Here is a 23,428-nt window from a genome sequence, read left to right on the forward strand (position 1 = left end):
AATAACCATATAGACAAGCCAAAATGATGTCAATTGAAAAGCTAAAAGCTTGGCTTGATCAAATCATCAACCAGGGAGTCAAGACTTATACATAGTGAGCCACACAAAGCATCTTATAACCTAAGGAATTGATTAGAGCCAAGAAATGGCTTGCCATTGTAGAAAGCGCTTACTGGTTCGTCAACATTACTCGACACCTTTTCGTGAGCAGTGGTAGCTTATATGTTACCCATGGGAAGTAATAATGTATATGTGTCTCTTGTTTTCTAAGAAACTGTTGCTATAAAACCAGACAATTTCTATCACTATTCACATCTCAAGTTTCGTGATACCTATCAAGTACTCTGTTAATCGAACAAACAACTTTCCAGATCGAACCACAAACTATCACTTTCGAAAAGATGCAGCTACGCTATTGGTATGCAAGGCCTTCCCATCCTACACATCTGAAGTGAAATATCCACAAAGACACTAACGCCAATGTCGATAGTATCCACTCCGACAAATATGACCCCCTAGACTACCCCCAAACCCTCGAAGAAACCAAGGAGCGCCTCCGCGTACAGGCAGAACACACCGCCCAGTACGCAAGTGCTCTGGCAGAAGGCTTCTAAGAAAGAGCCGGGCAGTTTGACACGGACGGTTTGTCAGACGAAGAAATCGAGGATGAGATAGACAGAATGAGTCAAGAAACCAAGGAGGAGATCGCTAGCCATATAGGAGCAATCAACGAATGGCTGAAGGCGTTCTTGAGGAACATCGCTAGGAGACAAGTGGAAGAGGGACAAGGGAGATCGTTAATGAATTGTGTCAAAGAGGCTTTTCATACCGCGTTCAAAGCTGTCACCGAGTGCTTCCGCTTCATCTATGAAACGGTTCGACAGGGATGGTTGAAGCTTAAAGAGGGAGTGCGATGGGTGGTTCAGGAAGTTAAAGAGTTGGTGAGGTGCGCCGTCTCCTGTATACGGCAGCTCTTCCAGATGGATGTTTCCTCGGGGTATGCTTTGTGATGTCAGTCAGGTGTTCTGGGTTCTTGGTTCAGTGTAGGCTTCATGGGTAATTCGGTGGAGGCCGTGGAGCTATACACGTTTATGCTGTGCGATATTTGCAAGATATTTCATTTAATTTATATGTTTATTTTTACTTTATCATTCGGCAATAACAACCCATGATAATGGAGTCTGCTTTAATGGCCAAGTAGACACAAAACACCATCATTTACAAGTACATCTTCACTATACAAGCTTCTATCTCAATAGACCTACTTCCCCAACCCAGCATAGAGATACACCAGTCGCAATTTAACAATAAAATTAAACAATGTAACGGAAAGAATTACCTCTCCACTCCAACTGAGACATTCATTATACTTTATGAACACCCTAAACTAGCGTCTTCCAAGCACAAAGCTAGCCATATATCGCGCAACAGGCTAATACAGCGAATATGAGAGTCTGTCGATTACTTTCTTGCATAGTTCCCGGTAAATATGACGAATCTGTGGACGTTTAATGAACCCGGGAGATAACTTCCGTAAAGGAGCCGCATTCTTTGTTTTTTTGCGTGAAAGGTCAAAGATACAACGTAAATGCCTCGGCGTGGGGCGTTACCCACTTGATATATGGATCGAGATCTAAGTGATCCCATTCGTCGGCTTTTCTTTGTTGAGATTACCTTCGTCTGCTTTTTTTCGATAGTGTTGGAATTTATAGCACGTGCCACTCTAGGCTTCCACATAAGCTACCCGACCAGATCCACGACAGTGGGAATTCGCACACTACCTTGTAAATGAGTTGTGACCTGTCTGCCAAGTAATCACGCAATCATGGATCAATTTCATATCAAGCAGGACCCTAATCAATTGTGAACTACTAGTTGCAACTTTATGCGTAAATCCAGCGCCAAGCTGCTAGTTCCATCCAAAAAATGCTTAGCATGCAATCGTGTTATAGATCCCAGCCGAAAAGCTGCAGCACACGCCTCCGTGTGGATAACTTTTTAACAAGAAGCGTTTAGCATGTACAGTCGACATCCAAATAAAGACAAAAATTGTGGCATATATCGTGATGAGATGTAGACAACGAAACCAGAAAGGGGTATTTATATACAAAAAACTACCAGAAGTACGGGTTCCCATAGACATCCGCATAGCACTGCAATGAATCGGGGCAGCTGGAGAAGTGATGGGTTAGCCTTATGTTACCAACACAAAGATCTTCATATACTTACTACACCGGATCCTTCCCGAAAATGATATGCCAAGAATACTCCATCACCCGCGAGGTGACATCGTCTGGCAAGTCGTTGGTCAAAACCCAATTATAATACTGCATATATTCTTCGAAAGAACGCTTCAAGACCTGGTCGCGTGACACGGCGAATTGCGAGCAGCACGGCGCACCAATGACTTCGGGAACTTCGGTGTTGTTGAACAGCTCTTTCCAGGCCTGCGCGTAGGCCGCCTCGGTCGTTTGTCCGGGGCGCGGAGGGTTCCGTAAGGGCCTGAGCTCTTCAGGGCAGCCAGGTGTTTCCTGGCATCGGAGATTGGCGTAGCCATTTTGCTGAACGAAGTCGGCTTGAAGGTTGCGGATCGCCACGACGTTGCTGTACTCCATGTTATCGGTGTGCCAAGCAGCCGGCCAGCCGTCTTTATGGCTGTGGATGAACACGATGAGCGATGGGAGGTCGTGGTAGTGTTCAATGATGTACTGGAGGTAGGCCAGGCTTTCGCGTCCCTTATTGATGGGGGTATGCCGCGTAGCGCTCAAATCATCAACCGTGTAGATCACATTCCGCCATCTGACCTGTCAGAAAATCGCTTCCACGAACGGGACGAGACGACTCACTCATTTAAATCATTCGCAACCCATGACGTATCCTCCGAAGCCAACTTGGCCATCACCAGCGCTCGGTCGTTGGGGACGATAATCGGGGTGGTCTCATAGTTCTGAGGGGAGATCACATCCGATTCCATGGCTGTTTTGTCTACCGGAGCACCCTGGTTGCCGCTGTCGGAACCCGCGGAACTACCTCCGAAGCGCCAGAAGGACGATAGCGGCACGCGCGAATCATCCTGAACGGTGTCGATATGGCGCTTGATCAGGAAGATGGCGAGGATCAGGAGTGCGGCCGTACCAACACGGATGGATAGTCTCATCTCATAACATTAATTGTCGACCCAGTTGAATAATACGTAGGTATGCAAATTCCCGGAGGATCGAGGGGGAGGAAAGAAATGCGGCGATATCGGTGGTAATTAAAGAGAGGAGCTGTTAAGCGGCGTGTTACATGAAAACCGAAGTCAAACACCGGTGACGAGCGTAGGTCGTGCAAGGAGAGGGGAAACGAAAGAATAATAAAGAGTCCCCGGATTCTAAGCCAAAACTGAAGGGATTCGAGCGAAAAGGAAGACAATGACAATTATGAGGCCATAGGATAGATAAAGAATGCGTCAAGAAACTCGATACGAGAAGACAGGAAGAAAGGAAGAGGAGGAGAGGAAAAAAGAAAAGAAAAGAAGGGAAAATTAAAAATGAAATAAGAAATAAAAAAATAAAATAAAATAAAAAACGAGGCAGAAAAATGTGAACCACAGGAATGGCCACGATGCCCTTCCCTGAGCAGTGCGAACAGAGAAAAAAATGCTTATCACTAGAGGCGTTGACACGCGGATTGGTGGGAATGGAAGGGGCGAGACACAACTGATCTGCAGGGGCCATTCGATGCCCTCTCTTGCGTACGCTTGAAACAAGTTCCATGTTCCTAGTAAATTGACTGAGATGGCAAAGGATTGAATCAACCACTACATTTGTTCTACAAAAGCCGAGTCTTCTTGATGGAACCTCACTTAATCTTGATTTCCCTGACATTGATTGATTGAATCTCCTAAAAACACATTGACTTGACTTGTATTCAATCTTCATAATTTCAGGGGTTAGTCAGCCCTCCCAACAACCAACCATGGCTAGTAATGGACTAAAATTAACCATACCCAACTACCGACGCATAATCCGTCCACCTCGCTTCGCCAAAAGACTTGATCGTCAACGCCGGCCAAATACAACTCCGTCGGCCTCCGGAGGTCAGACGTCTTGTTCCTCTACCTCTATATATCATCTGCGCCGATACGATGTACCCTCTTCAGAACTCAATACAGGGGCTGTCGTCCGTCTCCTTCGGTCAACAAAAACCGAAGATCCCGTCTTACGATGTTCTAATATGGTTACGATCCACAGTGGATGAGTCTATCTCTAACGACCCACCCAGCCTGCTAGTCTGACTGGCCCGTGGTCCGTGACAGTGGCTCCCCTAGCGCCACCATTTTATTCTTTCAACTTTCCATCTCGCGGTTCACGATTCGAATATACTTCAATAACCACACCCTATATTAACCTAGATAGTAGTCGCACACGACGGAAATACGCAAACAGTCCACTCAGAGTGTGGCAACCTTATCGCGGAACTCCCAGGCCGATCGTTGCGCTCATAAATGTCCGAGAGAACCCCTAAGGGACTAAGGGTCTAGGGTTGTGTGTCCATGACCCGGTGATCGACAGGTGAAGTCCCTTTTACATCCAGGGTCGAGGTTGAAACTAACCACTTCGGACTATCCTCCTTGTCTGAATGAAGTAAACAATTCTCGGCGGAATCGTGTCCCGCCAGAAGATGACGACGACGCTGGGACGTGCAATTGAGACATGAATTTTTGTTTTGATTGTAGCGGATATCGAGTTACCCACGGAGCATTTACCTGAAAATGCGGGGCTGAAACGTCGGTTTCTCTTGCCCGCTTTCTTAATTTATTTTTTCCGGATCGCTGTGAGGCTCGCTTGTATATCGGGTTCTCCCTGGTTTGTTTACTCGCATCTATATCCTCTCTTTCTTGGTCCGACCAGCCATACCTATAACTCACAACTTCAGAATCGAGTAAAGAAAAAATAAAATAAAATCAAAGGAGAACTCTCTCCAATCCCAAATAAAGTACCTAAAAACCTACCGAAAAGTATCGCTCAGCGTACTCGTTATCAAAAGCGGATAGATCAAGCACGGAGACGCAAGGGTACAACTTTCAACAGATCAGTAGAGAACTCTATATTATACTTTTTAGCTCTTTAACGGGCGAACGGCGGAGGAATGCCGGTGGCGTTTGCTTACTTTCCTTTTTCCTGCTCAGAAAAACGGGAAAATTAATAATTAATTAAAAAGTAAACAAAATCAAGTATGTGAATGTCAACTGCAAATCAACCGCAACGCATCTCTGGCTCGAATAGTCAAGCCCCGCTACATACTCTACTTAGGCTAAACGATCTCCTCATAAATATCAATTAATAATACTAGTAGGTAATTGTGATACTGAATACACATAGCCAGCCAATGCATCCATACTCCATAGAATTGAAGCAAGTGGACAGGAGATGAACGTGTAAATATGGCTACAACCACGACTTAGTGACAGCCATGTCGTAGTTATATCCTCGTACACACAAACAGATACCCTATTCGCATTCGTCGTTGTTATGATATCACTGTCAACAAGACCAGCTGCAGAAGTAGTGTTGCATAGTTGAATGGCAGGGAGGGGTGGGTGGATTTATTATCAGACCAGGTGTTCCTGGTGACTATCAACGGTCCAATCGGGTTGTTTTTGGATTTATTCAGGTCGCATTTCTCCGGTGGGGAGACATTGAATTTAGACTTTGCAAGCTTCGGAGTGGCTTGTCCGTGGCATACGGTGGTCAACATGCTGATAGTCAAGTAGACTTCGAGACATATTCATTCTCATCCTTGGAAATCACTATATGAACATCCAAATCATGCTTTAAACATACCCAGGCGCCTGCGCCTTAAGGTTGCACACATACATCATCTTGCCTCGCATAGCAACGTCAGTTCACTGAACGATATCAACTTTCCACACAAAAAGGTAACAGGGAGAATAAACAAAAACGAAAATTCCAAAAGAAAAGAATACATGCAATATGCAATATGCAGCTTGGTTAACAACAGAGAACGCCAGACCAATCCAATGCGGTTGACAAAAAATATCAGAGAAAGATGCGAATATCGAGACTTTGTCGATAAAGAAACACAGCGGTCAGCTCATGTTGTCCCAATTCGAGTATAAACTGGGTGTTGCAGAGCACCACAAACCGGGAATTGAGGAGATGGTTCACCAGTTTCAGGAAGGGGATGACAGGAACAACCGGCGCGAATGCCGAGGGTCCTTGATTTCAGCAAGTGAAGGTAGGACTGGGAGCGCTGAAAAGAGTTCAGCAACATTTTCCCTTCTTCTTCGTAAATTCAATCCTTTCATCGAGCTCGTCTCCGACACTACTGGGCGGGAATCCAAGCCAGCTTCGACGATTGTCACCGTGTCCCAGCCGGAAACTGCCGTTTCCTTCAAGAGTCCTCGGTCCCACCGGCGATGCAACGCCGTCCAGGCCGGATGTAGATCCATGGGATGAGGTAATGCCAAGTTGTTTATTGCGCTGCTCCACCAGCTTGCGCGTGATGACCTGGAAAACCTCCTCGATGCCCTCGCCGTCCTTGGCGCTGATTTCATGACAGCAGTCCCATCCGATATCCTGGCCCCAAAACCCGCTACTGCGCTTGCTGTCGAGACCCTGGAGCGTGGTGCTAGACGAATGGCTGACGCCAGCCGTGGGTGGGGGAGTGGATGCCTGAGACGGATACAGCTGCTCGGCGACGTAGGCGATGGTTCGCTCAAAAGGGACGGCGCGACGCAATGGATCCAACGCTACGATGTCTGATTTCGTTCCGACGACATGGATTACAACAGGATCCTCATCGCCCAAGTTTTTCTTCAATTCCAATAACCACCCCGTCATTTCTAGGAAGCTTTGTTCGTCCGTAATGTCGTAACACAGGAGGCAGGCGTTAGCGCCACGGTAGTACAACTTGGAGATACTGCGAAACCGCTCTTGTCCAGCCGTGTCCCAAATCTGCAGACGGACAATGGTATCCGAGGAACTGTCGAGGACACGCTTGGTGACGAAGGATGCACCGACAGTGGACGCGGTTCCCACAGGGTTGAAAGCGTTCTTCACATAACGTTGGACCAAAGACGTTTTGCCAACGCCTGAAACAAGGTGTTAGTCATGATCATAAAAAGGGGGAGACCGGGGAAGTCGGTGTCCGCACCTTGTGAGCCCAAGATGACGATCTTGGCCTCGAGAGATGAACTCATGGCGGGGTAGACGCAAAGGCGGGGCCGCTGGAGAACTGAATTTGCATGTTCCAGCAAATATTAATAGTAACCGTAGGAAGAAATGAAAGCAACCCAGTAGTGAAAACTACTCGTATGCAACAACATGCACGTCAGATCCCGGTGGTAAGAAAAAAAAAAATAGAATAAAATAAAAAATGGAGAGAAGAAAGGAAAGAAAATATCCCGACAGAAGAAACACAATGGGTATTGATCAGACAAAATCGGACAACAGCGGAGATGGAGAATTCTTTTCTAACAGCCAAAATATGTGGAAGGAGAGGAGAGAAGGAACGAGAAGATATTTCAGTGGTCGATGGCGGAGACGAGGCTCAAGAGAATTTTACGAGGGCATTTAATTAGAATACCAATCATCGCGATCCTCGACGAAACGTCCATACAAGGCGTGACAGGGCGAAGTCAATCAGCTGACCCCCACAGAAATCAAGATCCGGTCAGGTGTCGACCCCATCTTCATTGTTTCCGGATTTATCTCTTCTCTTCAACACTCAAATCGATTGTCTTTCTACCTATCACTCGCTTTCCTTTTCCCACCTGACTTGGTGTTGTTTTTCTTTTCCTTTCAGCGGAAACAATCGAGGACCATGCGCAATGCTAGTAATTACCGATCAACAATCGTCATTGCGCTCAGACAAGGAGACAAATCCCTTACATTCTTGGCTCTGAAACGAATAATAACAACATGACTGAACACTAATCAGACCTTCAAACAAGTTTTCTCTACATATAGAAACTCTATCTCGAGAATCTATCAGTGCAGTTGGAAATTGAATGATTTTCATCCTCACGGCGACCTCTAAAATGGTATAGCCTCGATGACATCATCCGGGCACCTCATACAAAATCTGCTAGGGACCCTTGGATTTAATCAGGCCAATTGACGGCACCATTGGGGGGATTATATATTCTACGAGACTCCATCCGAATTGTCGACTCTCATACCGCAATCCTGGAGTGCTCCAGGTTCAAGCAGATATTTGATATGAAAGTACCTAGAGTGATTTGGCTGCCAAATTTGCGACACGCTCGGTCTCGGATGAAATCTAACCATAAAACAGCAACGGTGTATCGGACCCTACATGCTTCAAAGCTCTTATATTGAAAGATGAACAATGTAATGTTCAGAAGAAACCGACAGGGGCGCGCAGCAGAAAAGATATAATATAATCTATATAAGCTAGGTGCTTCCCCCGATCTCCTCAATGCCCAGGAAATTGAGATATTATTGTCGAGGATCTGGGTTCCTTCAATCACATCTTCGAAGGCAAGAAGATATATGCCTAGGCTCAGGCTGTTACTTTTCACTCCATAGACAGCTAGGCTATGTTCCTGATCTAGGTGCCTAGAGCTTAGCCGCTGATTGTCTAGTGTGCGACTCGACTCATGCAGTAATTAAAGAGTATAAGAAAGCGGTGCCGATATTTCAATTAATTGTACACAATGGTGAAAGGATATAGGAAGGTTGTCCGACTGCTGAGCTTTGATGTGTGGTAACACGCGGTCATATGATGACAGCTGTCATGTTGGACACTACTAGTGGTTAATGCGGGTGTCATGGTATAATAGAGGCTGCGCTACGGCTCAGTTGATGCTAGATGATTGAACCCACCTCCTCTCTTGTCGTCCATCAACTCCCAGTTCCGCTTCATTCATATTTCAGTGAACACAAAGCATTCGATATCCATCTTAGCTACCGGTGGCCGAAAATTTTCTGTTGATCTAGATTTACTACGGTCTTTGAGAAGGCTACAGCAAGCAACTCAGCCTGCGATGACTATACGAGACAATTTTGGTGGCGAATCTGGCTATGTTACTTCGGTGGCTGTGTGCGGCTACTCCGCCTATGCCAGACCTAATTCCGAATATGTCGCCCAGTTTTACATTAGGTCCCTTCAGCTGAGGAAGAAAAGTGTGAACATAACTCAAATAATTTAATGCCCCTTTGCACCTGGCGAAGGATTCTCTTTCCATCTGTCATAAACCAAATACGAGCCCTTAGTTCTTTGGATGTGATTCTGACACATAACAGTCATAGCCCGTGACTCACACGAGTGTTCGGAGTGATGCAATAAAATTGTAATTGACATAGCGATAGCATCCCCTATAGTTCAGAGAGAAGCCTGAGCATCTGCAATGTTATATAATCAATTAAGAAATATTGATTGCATTGGAGATAATGGCCGCTATTAGAAGGAGGAGGCTGCAGTGTAGTTATGGTGCTCTGGTACGTTCTCGCTCAGATATTGGCTTACTAGACTCCCCTAAACCGTCCAACTGTCATTCAAAATGTGGAGGTCAACTCGTGGAGACTGGAGCTGCAATTACGTAGTCAATGAGATACTGCGTTAGATTTGAAGGCCAGGCTCCATACACGGTCCGAAGGGTGATGGCATAAGCGTCGACACAGCGTGAGGTTTCCCACAGGTAGATATTCACACAGTCTGCCTTTTTCTTAATAGTGTCATATGAGGCTTCGACAATACCATCCATATCTATCCCATTAACAGGTCATCTTCCTGATGAGGCATGACACGTTCGGTCAAGTTTAATTCCAATTAGCGATCCACACAAAGGAATGGAAAAGATATACATCGTTAGCGTCTGTGTATATACGCTTACAGATATAAGCGAAGCCATGATAGAGCGAAGGCTGAAAGCCAAATTTTATAGTGTCAACTCTTCCGAGTACCTCAACAGTTTGCACAGCTGAACAACCCCAGCCGACTTCCTCTCAGTTTTGCAGTTGATATGGAAAGATCGTGATAGCCATATATCCTGCAGCAAGAGCCACTATGTTCTGAATCCTGGGGGATCCTTCGTGGGGACAACGGTGGGGATCAGGATTGAGTCGTATGTAGGGAATGACCACTTCGTATCTATGGGTAGAGACTTCTAGACTAGGGGGCACTTCCGGACATACATAGTAAAAAGGAGTCATTAAAAAGACGAAGAGATAACACACTTTGCAATCATTGTTAGAGTAGTAGTATACTGATACTTTAGGGTGTTATTGCGCATTTGCTGACGCTCTTCTAATATTTTAGGTATACACTTCAGATTATGATTTGTTATATCAAAGAGATCTTACAATGGCTATGATATACACCGACTATAACGTTAAATAGCTTCATATCACTACGAGAGTAGGAAGCAGCACGTGTAGTGAAGTGCCACAGTGGTCCTGTTCGTCCCCACAAACGTTTTGTTCTCAATCTGCCACAATGCCCATAATCATCCCCACACAGTATTCTCGAAGATAACACTTAAGAAGATACCCTTGACTGCTTCACCACATAAGCGTGGAGACTGACTGAACTTTGGCTTGAACATATGGACCGTGCTAAGAGCGATATCTAGAGCTTGGGACACGTGGGTGGGGATGAACTACATGCTATTGTTATATTGGGACTACTATGCTCAGATTTCGATCGAGGATGGTGATTAATGTTCTGTTTAAATCAAGTAGTAACTTAGTTGTTCATTTTGGTAAATGCAGCAGTTGGTTACTTTTGAAATCGGTAGATACTGTCTCTTACAATTTTTAGAGGGATATGAGAATGTGAAAATCGACTTCGATAATCTATTCATATCATCAAGTCTAATGCCAATGATCGTCATTCATGACAATCCTCAAAGTATACACATGCTTTGCTCTTCGGCAATGAAAACGAAAATCCATAACATCCGTTCCACGGAGAAAACTCAGGGGGTAGTCATATTTAAAAGCCAAAAACAAAACGGGGAATCAAATGAACAGCTGCACCGACTCAGGGCAGCTGTGATGCCGAATCCATCGGCATTAAAAACTTCAATATAGGAATGGTATATAGAAAGAAAAAACCCGGAAAAGAAAAACCAGCCTGTCACAGGCTTCATGGTAACTGATGAGAAGAAATATTCTGAATTATACCATGATCTTTTGATTTTTTTTGTTTGTTTTTGAGAGGATCGATCGATCCATTTACTCCGAGGTTGAAGGGGAGTACTCGGCAGCAGTGGCCTTTTCGGGATCTTCGGTGGAGTTGCCGAATCCATACTCGTTCGCCTTCTGCTCGATCTCCTCATCGTTAAGCTTCGGTAGGTCCTTGGAGGCCTTGACATAGCTGATGTTTTCGGTGTAGCCCTTGGCGAAGATGATATCGATTTCTTCCAAACTTCGGTTGGCGGTCTCAGGGTAGAAGAGCCAGATGATAGGGATGAACAGGGCGTTCAGGGCGGCAAAGAACAGGTAAGTACCCCAGCCAATGTGAGCGATCATAACGGGAGTAATCATGACAACAGTGAAGTTAAAGAGCCAGTTGCTGCAGGTAGAGACAGCATTGGCCTTGGCACGAGTCTTGATGGGGGACAGCTCAGCAGGGTACAGCCAGGGAAGAGGAAGCCAAGCAGCACCGAAGGCAGCCATATACAAGAACAGACCGAACACAGCACCCTTGGATACCTGCGTGTCATCAGGGATCAAACAAGCAAAAGTGATGACCATGGCAATGGTCTGGATAATGGAACCACCCAAGAACAGCTTGCGACGACCAATCTTCTCAATAAAGAACCAGGAGAAGGTGGCAAAGATCGCATAAACGATCATGTTGATACCACCAATGAGAAGGGCCTCATCATTGCTCTGATGCAGGGACTGCTTCAGAAGAACGGGAAGGTAGTAGATGACAGCGTTGCAACCCGATAGCTGTTGGAAGATTTGGGAAGAAGATCCGATAAGCATACGACGCAGATGTTGAGAACGGCCGCCAGTAAGCAGGTCCCTGTAGCGAGTAGTGGCTCCAGCACCGGAACTATTATCCAAGTTAGTCACAGACTTATTGGGTAAAACTTCAAGGCAGCAAACATACGCTCTGATTGAATCGATGACCAGGTTCTTCTGGGTTTGGGTCTCCTGGTCATGGACCTCATAACCACCCAGGGCAGCGAGCACGTACTCACCCTCCTGGATGCGGTCCTTGGAGATCAAGTAACGAGGAGAGTCAGGGAGGAAGAACATGCCAACAATAATGATGACACCGAAGACGATCTGGAAAGCAATGGGGAACCGCCACACCAAGTCATCGGGACCATAGTGGGCTCCGAAGTCAATCCAGTACGCAATTGCAGTACCAATAGCAATGACACCCCCCTCAATACAAATCAAGAGACCACGGTTACTGGTCTTGGAGCATTCGGCCTGGTATGTAGGAATGGTGGAAGTGTTCATGCCGTTACCAATACCCGTGATAACACGACCAATGAAGAACTGAAGCAGAGGAATGTGGCCGACAAACGAGGTAACCTGGATAATAACACCAATGATCATGACAATGGCGCCAGAGAAGATCATCCACCGACGGCCAGTACGGTCACCAAACACCAGGGCAAAAATAGCACCTGCCAAACAACCCAATTCGTAAACAGCTGTTACCAGTGCCTGCATTGTATCATTGTCCTTGGTGGCAGTAAAGACATTGTTGAACGCCTTGTCACTAATGATACCAGACATGACACCCTCTGTAAACGATTAGCCTCCCCACGTCTTCTATGTGCTTTCCTAGATAGAGCGGGACGGGGTGACAATAACTTACGGTCATATCCGAACAACAAGAAACCCATCGTAGCTACGGTGGACACGGCCAACGACAGTGGCCTGCCCGACAAACCCGCAAATGTAGGCGCCATGCTGGGCTAGGGAGTTTGAAGAAAGGAAATAGGCCAACAAGAGGTATGTGCACAAATCGGTACAGATCTCCGGTGCAGAAAAAGGAGATCGAGGAACGGTCGCGATCTTTCCCGGCGGTTTCGTTCCGTTCTTTCTTTTTGCCTGAGGATCGAACCTAAGAAGATTGACAGGGAAGGTAAAAGACAAGCGATTCAAACGCGGAGAAGTTGGGGGGAAAGGGGGGATTATTTGTATTTCTCCAGGTACAGGCAGTTGTGGCGACCAGGCACGCCTTCTGGGCAACCATTGTTGTTCCCTCAAAATGATACTCCACCAAGTTACCATTTTTCATAGTTAACCGTACCATTGTTTGTTTTGTGGAGCAGGGGACCGAATGCATCAATAACGCTGGTTTAAGCATTTTTTTGGCGCGGTTCGCAAGGGGCTCCACCGCGCAGTGGACCCAATGGAGTAGTCAAGCTGTGACATCACTCATGGGGTCCCCTGGAAAAGGTTGCCCAGATAAAAAACAAATAAAAAGAAAAAGAAAAAGAAAAAGAAAAAGATTATTCACGCTACTCCTTATTATGGATCCCCTGCAGCCTTCTCGGTCCACTATCATTGGCACATTCTTCCGTTCCCGACGGCTTCTTCAACTTCGTCTTGGACCTCTGAATGCACAGCGTGCCGACTTTACCTCCACCGAGGTAAGCACTCGGGTCCACCGTGTGCTTCGGTCGGCCTCTCTCATTCCTCGGTCGCTTGATCGAAGAATTCCGTAGAAGTCCTATTCCGTGTGTAGGGGGGTATCGTTACTCCGTACGGGGATTAGGGCACAGCGGACGTCACATGGAGCATCCCCAACACAGGGTTGACTTTCCTTTTTCATCTCCACGCTCCGACCTTTGGGGAAACTAGAGCGAGGGGTTTTCCGTTCCCATGGGGTATTTTCACCTGATCATGGACGCATGACCAGATGAGCTCATCCACCATATCTCCTCATCCAGTGCTATCCAAGCCTCCAATCTACGCCACACTACGCTTTTATCAGCAAAAGTCGAATGCGGGTATAGCTTCACGCCATTCCCGTCACTAATAACGGGATCCACGGTCTACCAAAGCTTCTTACCATCGTGCCGAGAAGACGGCTCGAACGCTATCACTCGGACGTTGTTCGGGAAGCCGTTCCCATTTATTGGTTTCCCGACAAGGCCTAGCGTTAGCCTGTAAGGTGAGATGTTAAATGGCACCAATCATGTTCGTGCATTGATCAAGAAATGAAATTATTCATCAAAAGACGACAAAGCAATTTCCACGAGTAACCGCGTCTGCTTTAGCGAAGTTAGCATATGTTAAGGTAGGCGTATCATTTGCCTATCGCAGTAGCGATGGAAGATGATAATCGGTGATTTGACGCCAAACCTGATGACCGCATGGGTATCCTCCACCGTGGGTTTGATTGTCGGCTTCTCATAGACTCAGACGCGGATTGGTCTCCACGTCCCCAATTTTAGGTTTTTTCATCCTTGGATTTGCATGGATGATTTTCCTTGCGTGGTATCGACCCAATGATTTTTTTTTCTCTCGGTCTGCCGCAGTCTTCGGAACCCGAAATCCCCAACTCCTTACCTTTAGCTGATATTGCTCCGACACAACTGTTCCACCGGACACACCGGCTGAAAGCGTATGGTCAATGTCGGCTGGTCCGAAAAACATAAGACGAGGACAACCAGTAAGAATGTGCCTAATATGCCCCATTTTGTGTAGAAACTGAGGCACCAATCGTGCCACACATGAAACAGCATAAGCTTAGTAACTCACATACAATGCTCCCTCGTGTCCCATGCGGATCCCTTGAGCATCGAGTCCACTTGGATAAGCTTCTGCCTCGCTTCGAAAAAAATCTGTTGGTACCGCACTGATACACCAGAATCCCACGTTCACGTTCGGTCTGTTGCACCGCGCCCGAACACAACGTCAAGCCGACACAAACATCCCACGACAGTAACCAGAACAGGAACTACATACGTCAATAGCGGCCCCTCACGGATAGAGTGCCAAGTGCCAAGGGATTTAAGCAGCAGGGTTCAGGAATAAAGCTCATGATATTGGCGCCTTAACAGGGATAAGAATCGGACAAGCCCTCTTAGCAAAAAGTCCTAGGCGATGGGGAACCAAGGGTGGTGGAGGCGAAGGTGGGGAGCAGCCAATGCTCGAGCAGATCCAAGTGGATTTCAGTAGATCCACAAACGACGCGCACAAAGTGAAAATCGTCATTATATCTGCCAATGACAAAAACTTCGTTGCCTGTCCTCTTCGTTAAACACCAATGATTGCTGATCGTTCCTGAGCTCCCAGCGGACCTGAGGTATAGCGTAATTCGTCAGGACTCTTTGGCCCCTCAGACCCCCTTCAACCTCACATGGACCCATTTCCACACACACTCTCTAACATTTTCATCTCACTACGTCAGAGGCGCATGTTACATCCGGAATGCGGCGGATAGCTCTCGAGCAATCATCGTGTGTACAGCGAAAAAAATGCTCCGCATAACCCACACAATCGACTGAAACAGTCGCGATAGTCGAACGGGCGATTGTTCACTCTTCATGCCCACCACGAGACGAGGCTCGCTCGTTCTCCGAAAAAGTGCGCACGCCCCCGGTCGCATACCTGCAAGATGATGTTATCTGACGAACGAACGGTTATAGTCCGATCCGAGTATCTACTCTGTACGCTCTGACAGCTGTCCATGACGACCACACGTGTGGCGCCTCCCGCTAGGGATCATGAGATGGGTCTGTAGAATGACGTCGCAGCTGTCACTGCCCGTTTCGTTGACACATCCTATATCAGTGACTTGTATGCTCGTGTATAGCCGCTATAGCGTCGAAAAATCTGATCCCTGTCTGAATTTCAGGTGGGCTAAATCTGACACCATTCCACATCGGTAGTTCAGTGCATCACTGCATGCAGTCTGTCATCTTCTTCTACGCCAGAACCCACCGTATTGCATCTGTCTCAGTGTTCAGGCAAAACTTCGGCCGGCTTCAGACCCATCCCGAGTTATAGAGACAGCGGGCCGATGCCGATTTTTCTCGGTCGGCTCTGGGAAGCGTCGGGATCAGACCGTTTGAGGTAACCGGCCCGCCTCCCGGGCAGAAAAGTCTTGGCTAGCCGGCCAAGCTCCGACGGGATAGTAAAGAATTGATGTCGAAATTTGGAAAAGAAAAATCTGCAAGCACACACCGAATGCCGAAACGATTGGTTGGTCTGATGTGGTGGAACGAATATGCGAATGAGAATGAAGGTTAGTCATCGTGCTGGTATATGTTGAGTCCCAAGTGTTATTGGTGCTCAACATTAAGTAATAGGAAATATGTGATGAGTTTTCGACATGATCAGAGGTACAAGTGCCGTAATTTAGGGAGGTTTGCCAGTGAAATGCGAAGTGTGTAGGCAAGCATCATACCAATATTCCAGAGCCGGCTACACAGGAGGAAACAGGTCGGGAAACCGATGGCTTAAGTACAGTAGGCTCGGCACGCCGGTGCCGATACGACACGGTGTATGCCGGAGGTCCCGGAATACAGTCACGAGGCAGAGAAAAGAATAGAATCACGGACGCGTCTCAGGGGCAAGATTCCACAAAGGTCTGATTATAGCCTGAGACTAGTCTAGATGCTTCAGTACTATCAATTCATGCAGTGGCGTGGGAGATCGAGATCTGAAGACCAGATGAACACCTTATCATTGGACGCATGCTCCCTAAAACAAGGCATATAGAGTATAGGGTATCTCAATGAAGTCATCAGCCATGGTAGGGGTATGGCAATAGTGCGCAATGTAAGAAAGGGGAGAAAATAGACTCATTTTACCATTTCTTAGAAGGTTGAGAAATACAACCCCGTTTCTACGTAGCCTATCTTCAATGATAGTCAACTCTCCATTTGCGCGCCATCCATGTATTCCAAAGTAGATCCGGAGATGTTAATTTGTCGGTATCTCATGACTTCTTCCGAAGCGCGAGATTCTCAGATCAAATCAATATCATTTTCTGCAAAAGCATAAGAGCATAAATTGCACTTAGGTTAAGGTTGGACGTTGTTTGACGGCGCATTTCCGGTCAAATCTCATTGCAAGATACCATTGAAATGATAGGTATTCATAACCAGATTTAATCATCACAGAGGTACTCATGCATGCGCTTTAAAAGCAGTGGTCTCCTGCTTCCGAGACTACTGATTTCACTTCATTTGCCTAGTAAGTATAGAGTGTCACGGGTGCCGTACGAACAACCAAGTGCGTCATATTGCAGGCTTGCGAAAAAGCGTCACAGCCGTTAGATGACCGTGCGTTGGTAATATATGATTGGAGATCATCAGCCTTACATCCTCAGATCTTTTTTACGCATCGATTCGAGACCCAGAGCGCCTTTGATGCCTTGCCGCCTGGAATTTTGGCTTTCACTCCCTAGCATACTGTAGTTTGCATGGTTTGCATCTACCTCGGCAATGTTTCTCCCTTTGCTAACTTGTGTTCTTTCTGAGACGCATTCAGCATTCCATGTTTGGAAATGCATGCAGAATGTCTCTGCATGTTTATCCTTATCGACAAACCCTTATTCCATTCGTTCTGGAAAAGCGTGTGTCACAACATCGTGCCCCTTGCTTGGCTGGTGATATGACTCTAAGACTCGGCTCATGTTTCTGCAGGTCTAGGCCCAATAATGTCTGGAGTTGTATCAACTCAATACTTTCAATTAAACATTGCAATCCACACTGCATATGCAAGGGTAAGAACAGGGGGAAAATGTTCATCTGATGTGTTGCCACCTACATTCTTAATCTGCAAATCGGAATCTCCGATGTCTGTTTTGAAGTACTCGAACCAGCAATCCGATAAGAATGGGGAAGGCTGCCAATGCGACTTCCAGAAATGGTTCACCTCATGGGGACCGCGAGTTAATATACGTAGATCAATTGCCGGGGATCTCTAGCGCTATTTGTTGCCAAATCATATCCGATGAGAATAAATGAGTTCCCATAGAATTTTTTAAAGGGATGTTAAGGGGCACCCTCTTTGTTTCCGTGAAATGTTCACGGGAAGTTGTTCAGCAATGATGGTGACCGTAGTGTAGGTACTCCGTACCAGCCGACTGGAACTTGGCAGCTGTCGCAACAAAGTCGGCCGAGAAAACTCGTCGCCCGAATCGGATCCCCGCAATGGTTCCCCAGGCCTCCCGGATTAGCACATCAACTCCCGTTCTTTATCGTTATTCCGACCAACGAGTGCGCTCCGATTGCTGCGAGCCCCATCTCAATTCGCTGTCCATTATCCCGAGGTCCATTCATGTGTCCAGTCTAAACCTAACCTGTAAACCTCGTCTCTTGAATTTCTGGGACAAGACTTTTACTATCTCGCCCACATATATAGCTTCCTTGGAACCTCCTGTTTCCTTCTACTCTCCGATCAGTTCGTCTCGCCACGGAAACATCTTCTACCACTTTTCTTGTTTCATTTTCTACCAAGATGAGCAAAGGCAAGCTCACCGGCGCTGATGTTGCCGAACACAACTCCCGCGACTCTTGCTGGGTCATTATCCATGGAAAGGCGTACGATATAACCGAATTCTTACCAGGTATAGTATATCGCGGTCCATTCAGGCTGAGTCTTCTAACGGTGGCAACAGAGCATCCCGGTGGCCAGAAGATCATCCTGAAGTACGCAGGCAAGGATGCGACCGAGGAATTCGACCCTATTCACCCTCCGGACACTCTGGAAAAATACCTCGATCCCTCTAAGCACCTTGGAGAGGTTGACATGAGCACCGTCGAACAAGAAGAGAAGGTTGCAGACCCCGAAGAAACCGAGCGGCAAGAGCGGATCAAGCGGATGCCCCCGTTGCAAGCATGCTACAACCTGATGGACTTCGAGGCAGTCGCACGGGATGTGATGAAGAAGACCGCCTGGGCATACTACTCTAGCGGTGCTGATGATGAAATTGTAGGTGGCGACAGCATGAATCAGAGTACCTACCATGCTAACAACATGTCCAGACTATGCGTGAAAACCACTCTGCCTTCCACAAGATCTGGTTCCGTCCTCAAATCCTCGTTGATGTGGAGAATGTTGACTTCTCCACAACAATGCTCGGAGCGAAGACATCGATTCCCTTCTACGTAACCGCCACTGCCCTTGGAAAGCTGGGTAACCCTGAGGGTGAAGTGGTGCTCACACGCGCTGCCCACGATCACGATGTCATCCAGATGATCCCGACACTAGCTTCTTGCTCCTTTGACGAGATTGTCGATGCCAAGAAGGGTGACCAGGTCCAATGGCTGCAGCTTTACGTGAACAAGGACCGCGCAATCACCAAGCGCATTGTTCAACATGCCGAAGCCCGCGGCTGCAAGGGTCTATTTATCACCGTAGATGCCCCTCAACTCGGCCGTCGTGAGAAGGACATGCGTTCCAAGTTCTCCGACGAGGGCTCCAACGTCCAAGCCAGCGGAGGCGATGCCGTTGACCGCTCCCAGGGTGCTGCCAGAGCCATCTCGTCGTTCATCGACCCCTCTCTTTCCTGGAAGGACATCCCCTGGTTCCAGTCCATCACCAAGATGCCCATCGTCCTGAAGGGTGTCCAGCGCGTCGAAGACGTCCTCCGTGCCGCCGAAATGGGCCTGGACGGTGTCGTCCTCTCCAACCACGGCGGTCGCCAGCTGGACACCGCGCCCTCTGGCATCGAAGTCCTCGCAGAGGTCATGCCCATCCTCCGCGAGCGCGGCTGGGAGAACAAGATCGAGATCTTCATCGACGGTGGTGTCCGTCGTTCCACGGATATTCTGAAGGCCCTGTGCCTGGGCGCCCGGGGTGTAGGTATCGGCCGGCCATTCCTGTACGCCATGTCCACGTACGGCCAGGCCGGTGTGGACCGCGCGATGCAGCTTCTCAAGGACGAGATGGAGATGAACATGCGTTTAATTGGAGCCACCAAGATTTCAGATCTCAACCCCAGCCTGATCGATGTGCGTGGCCTGACCAGCGGCCACCATGCTTCTGTTCCCTCGGACACCTTGACCCTCCGTGCCTATGATCCTCTCCAGGCACCCCGGTTTAGCGAGAAGGCTAAGCTATAGTGGTTGAAATGTTCATTCTTGGCTTCCTTTCCTTTTGTATGTTCTTCTCATGAAGCTTGTTTTGCGGTTATGTTGTTGACGGTTGTTGGTTGATAGATAGCCGATTGTATATACCCCATCGTCGGACGTGGACCGACGATATATGATGGTGATTCCTGTACATTTAGTGAAAAGACGTTACTTACTACCAGACATATAGACGTGATGTTTGGGTTATAAATATAAACATAAAGAACACATCTAAAAATTAAATAACTTTTATCATATGCTTCAACTAATCCCATACAAGAATTATGAATAATTATAAGAGGTAACGCCGCAAAAACACCATGCATAGCGCACCAAACGAACCTATGTACATGCACACGTCAATCATTACCTCCACAGGCTATTTACAAACCCCAAGAACCATACTAACATGACTCTGTCGGTCTTACAAAACCACAACCTGCGGCTTATTCGACAATCCTTTCGAATCCCGAGACATGCAAGCTGCATTCACCATCCACCCGCAGCCGCGATTTTCACCACCCCAAACTTTAGCCCACACCACTCCCAAAACACCATACACCACGACCCGGGCCGAGTCAACCCATCCGGAAATATCGAATAGGTCTCGGAGGAAGCCGAAGAGCGAGCTGAAACGGCCGTTACGGGCCCGTCGTCGCCGCGACGCACAGAGTCGTTCCCATGCTTTCTGCGCCTCGTCCCAGTAAACTGGCTCCATGCCGTAGGCGGCGTGGATGTGCCCGAATACGTGAAGAGCAGGCTGGACGCGCCATGCTTCTGTGAGGAGGAACGGGCAACCGGTGGAGTAGACAGGGGAGAGATCCAGATGGGATTGTGGTGGGGTGTGGGTGACGAGGATGTCGGTGTTTGGTGGTACGGTGCCTGACCAGGCGTCGTAGTGGGGTGGATAGGTGAAGGCGTGTTCGGGGCCGAAGGGGACAAGGGCGGGGATTTGAGGGGCGCCGTAGATGGTGAGGGAGCGGGCACGAGAGCCGGTGGATGAAGGTGGAGGGAAGGAGATGGTCACGGCGGAGTGTTGAAGGTAGTGGATGTCACCCCAGTCGATGCGGTGGGGACTCTCGAGGTCATCGATGGAGCGGAGAGAGGCAGTAGAGGAGGAGACCGTTGCGAAGGATTTGTCCCGGTCTTCTTCCAGTCGCGACCGTACGTCGAAGTAGCTGTCGTGATTGCCGCAGATGACTACCTTGTGGGGATGGGGCAGTCCTTGTAGCCAGTCTACCGCTGCTTGGATCTCGCGCACGCTGCCATCGTTGCATAGATCGCCGGCGTGTATTAAAAGGTCACCATCTGGCACATCGTCCCATTCGAGCGTGTGGGTGTCGGAGATGCAGACCACTCGGATGGGGTGGGCGTCTGGTGGAGGTAATCGAGGTGGTCCGCGGAGTCTGAGGAGAATGTGGTGGAGAGGATAGAGGAAGGTGGCAAGTGGGGAGGCGAGGAAGTAATCTGGTATAGGACGGCGATGGTAGGGAGAGGTCATGGTTGAGGAGGATTTAGGGTGGAGAGGGGAAGTGTACGGAGTAGGTCGAGGGAGACCCGAGGGTACGTCCGTAGTCTTTATCCTCGACTGCTGTACTGCCTTGAGGTGGAGAAATTGTGCTTGCGGAGGTCACTGACGTTGTCCATGGTTCGGCCAATCACATGCTTCGTCACATACATGAGACCCAACTTCAACTTCGTTGGCATTCTCACTACCAATGCCAGCACTTTACGGTTAGATATTAAGGTTTATCTAATGATGTGGGTATTTCCTTGAAGATACATGTGTTCTTGCTTTTTAGTTTCATAATATCTTAACAGTTCGCTGCTTATATAGCCAAATGCTCATTCAGGCATGAATCTCACTTGCGGGGAAACGGCATTCGTATTTCAATATATATATATATACATTGCCTCGAACCTAACATCAATTTGAGGAACTAGTACTTCTAGTATTCTAGAGTTATTTCAGGAGTGTCCCATTTTCAAACATTGACTTAGTACGAAGTCTTACTCATCTATATTCAATCTATATATTGTGGCTCTCCAACCAAACAGTTGTCTGATTGGGTTGGCTTTGTCCTCTCAGGCACCGATCCCGCCACTAGGTTACCTATCGCGAACCTAAATATGGGCGGCATCTTGACGTTCTAGCATTCCTTGTCTTCTTTTACTGGTTGTCTACAGTCTACACCTTTAAGTTATTTACTAGCTTGCCCTCTCGTTTGTCTCTATAATGTCAAGCAGCGAACAAGAGCAGACTGCGCAACCTGTCGACAGTGAGCCACGAGTAGATATCCTTTGCTCAGCTCCTGGCTTTTCAGTGCCCAATCCAGAAACTGTCAGGGAGAAGGTTAACAAGAGCAACACTATCTTCCACTGGGGCGGTGTTAGAATTGCGAAGATATCTCCTGAAATTGTGGTGAAACTCGGATCTCATATCACACTCAACGAGGCGAAAAGTATGATTTTTGTTGGATAAAATACAAAAACAATGCCCGTACCAAAAGTATTTGCCTGTTACACTATCGGTCCAATACACAGAGATATTCTTGACTATAGTAGTCTATTTGATACTTATATTTTTATAAGCTTTGTGGAGGGCCATAGTCTGGACAAAGCTTGGGAGACATATAATGAGGCGACGAAAAATCGTGTTACCAACCAGCTCAAAGGGTATATCCGTAAACTTCGTGAAATCCCCCCTAGCGACTATGTAGGCTCGGTTGATTTTAGACCTGTTGCTGATCCGATCTTGGACGGTTGTCCCAACCAAGATTGGTAGTGTCTGTGCATGAATATTCAGGAAAGCTAATATACATGTCAAGGACCGTTTAGTACTGAAGAAGCCTTCGACAATGCACTTATCGATGCTTATCAAACGAAGGTGCCAAGATATCATATCAAGAGCTTCTTAGCTGGCATGCTATCCCAGAACAAGCATCAGATCGTGTTCATCCATGGAGACCTACGCCTCGCGAATATCATGGTCAATAATGGAAATGTCACAGGAATTGTGGACTGGGAGTTTGGTGGTTGGTATCCTGAATACTGGGAGTTCTCAAAAGCTCTCGCAGTCTGGATGTGGCAAAATGATTGGTCCGATTACTTACAGCGGATTATGACACCATATTACTCTGAATTTGGGATTTATAGCTTCATGCACCCCACACTGTGGTGATATCTTGTCATGTTATTCCTATCATCTCAGCTGCGGCCGGAGCGCCCACCAACGTCTTCAACGAAATTAATAGCTGAAGTCTTTTAGCTCCATGATCAACAGAGCTTACTTACTACTCCTTCATCTTCCTACCCAACTTGTCCTAGAGCTTCACCATGATAAATGCATAGAAAGCGCTATCTTTGTGCAACTATATGGACTATGTCAAC

The 23,428-nt window shown here is 47.4% G+C and overlaps 8 protein-coding genes across 8 annotated transcripts; 3 read left to right on the top strand and 5 right to left on the bottom strand.

Annotated features, from left to right (window-relative positions):
• Positions 1-680: 680 nt before the first annotated feature.
• F9C07_10441 (uncharacterized protein) lies at positions 681-1,010 on the top strand (the record flags this gene model as incomplete). Its single annotated transcript, XM_071507420.1, has 1 exon — positions 681-1,010. The coding sequence occupies one exon, from the start codon at positions 681-683 to the stop codon at positions 1,008-1,010; it is 330 nt and encodes a 109-aa protein (XP_071366660.1).
• Positions 1,011-2,114: 1,104 nt separating this feature from the next.
• F9C07_10440 (uncharacterized protein) lies at positions 2,115-3,157 on the bottom strand (the record flags this gene model as incomplete). Its single annotated transcript, XM_041292312.1, has 3 exons — positions 2,115-2,172; positions 2,230-2,799; positions 2,847-3,157. The coding sequence occupies 3 exons, from the start codon at positions 3,155-3,157 to the stop codon at positions 2,115-2,117; spliced, it is 939 nt and encodes a 312-aa protein (XP_041146722.1).
• A 3,112-nt stretch (positions 3,158-6,269) lies between these two features.
• On the bottom strand, positions 6,270-7,207 carry F9C07_10439 (putative ras-like GTP-binding protein; the record flags this gene model as incomplete). Its single annotated transcript, XM_041292313.1, has 2 exons — positions 6,270-7,099; positions 7,162-7,207. The coding sequence occupies 2 exons, from the start codon at positions 7,205-7,207 to the stop codon at positions 6,270-6,272; spliced, it is 876 nt and encodes a 291-aa protein (XP_041146723.1).
• Positions 7,208-11,035: 3,828 nt separating this feature from the next.
• On the bottom strand, positions 11,036-13,877 carry F9C07_1586756 (general substrate transporter). Its single transcript, XM_041292314.2, has 3 exons — positions 12,817-13,877; positions 12,094-12,742; positions 11,036-12,036 (listed from the first exon to the last, which is right to left on the bottom strand). The coding sequence occupies exons 1-3, from the start codon at positions 12,908-12,910 to the stop codon at positions 11,208-11,210; spliced, it is 1,572 nt and encodes a 523-aa protein (XP_041146724.1). The 5' UTR covers positions 12,911-13,877; the 3' UTR covers positions 11,036-11,207.
• Positions 13,878-14,019: 142 nt separating this feature from the next.
• Positions 14,020-14,752, bottom strand: F9C07_10437 (uncharacterized protein; the record flags this gene model as incomplete). Its single annotated transcript, XM_071507419.1, has 2 exons — positions 14,020-14,566; positions 14,716-14,752. The coding sequence occupies 2 exons, from the start codon at positions 14,750-14,752 to the stop codon at positions 14,361-14,363; spliced, it is 243 nt and encodes an 80-aa protein (XP_071366661.1). The 3' UTR covers positions 14,020-14,360.
• Positions 14,753-18,422: 3,670 nt separating this feature from the next.
• F9C07_2107050 (FMN-dependent dehydrogenase-domain-containing protein) lies at positions 18,423-20,029 on the top strand (the record flags this gene model as incomplete). The annotated part of the gene is made up of 2 exons (XM_071509018.1): positions 18,423-18,896; positions 18,950-20,029. 2 exons carry the CDS (start codon positions 18,423-18,425, stop codon positions 20,027-20,029), a joined length of 1,554 nt encoding a protein of 517 aa, XP_071366662.1.
• Positions 20,030-20,284: 255 nt separating this feature from the next.
• On the bottom strand, positions 20,285-21,690 carry F9C07_2283946 (putative phosphoric ester hydrolase). The gene has a single exon (XM_041286066.2). It carries the CDS (start codon positions 21,537-21,539, stop codon positions 20,463-20,465), a length of 1,077 nt encoding a protein of 358 aa, XP_041146726.1. The 5' UTR covers positions 21,540-21,690; the 3' UTR covers positions 20,285-20,462.
• On the top strand, positions 21,691-23,219 carry F9C07_2221971 (uncharacterized protein; the record flags this gene model as incomplete). The annotated part of the gene is made up of 2 exons (XM_041292323.2): positions 21,691-22,500; positions 22,867-23,219. Exons 1-2 carry the CDS (start codon positions 22,275-22,277, stop codon positions 23,217-23,219), a joined length of 579 nt encoding a protein of 192 aa, XP_041146727.2. The 5' UTR covers positions 21,691-22,274.
• Positions 23,220-23,428: the final 209 nt, after the last annotated feature.

Source organism: Aspergillus flavus, chromosome 4 (genome assembly GCF_009017415.1).
Source record: "Aspergillus flavus chromosome 4, complete sequence".
NCBI classification, from domain to species: Eukaryota; Fungi; Ascomycota; class Eurotiomycetes; order Eurotiales; family Aspergillaceae; genus Aspergillus; species Aspergillus flavus.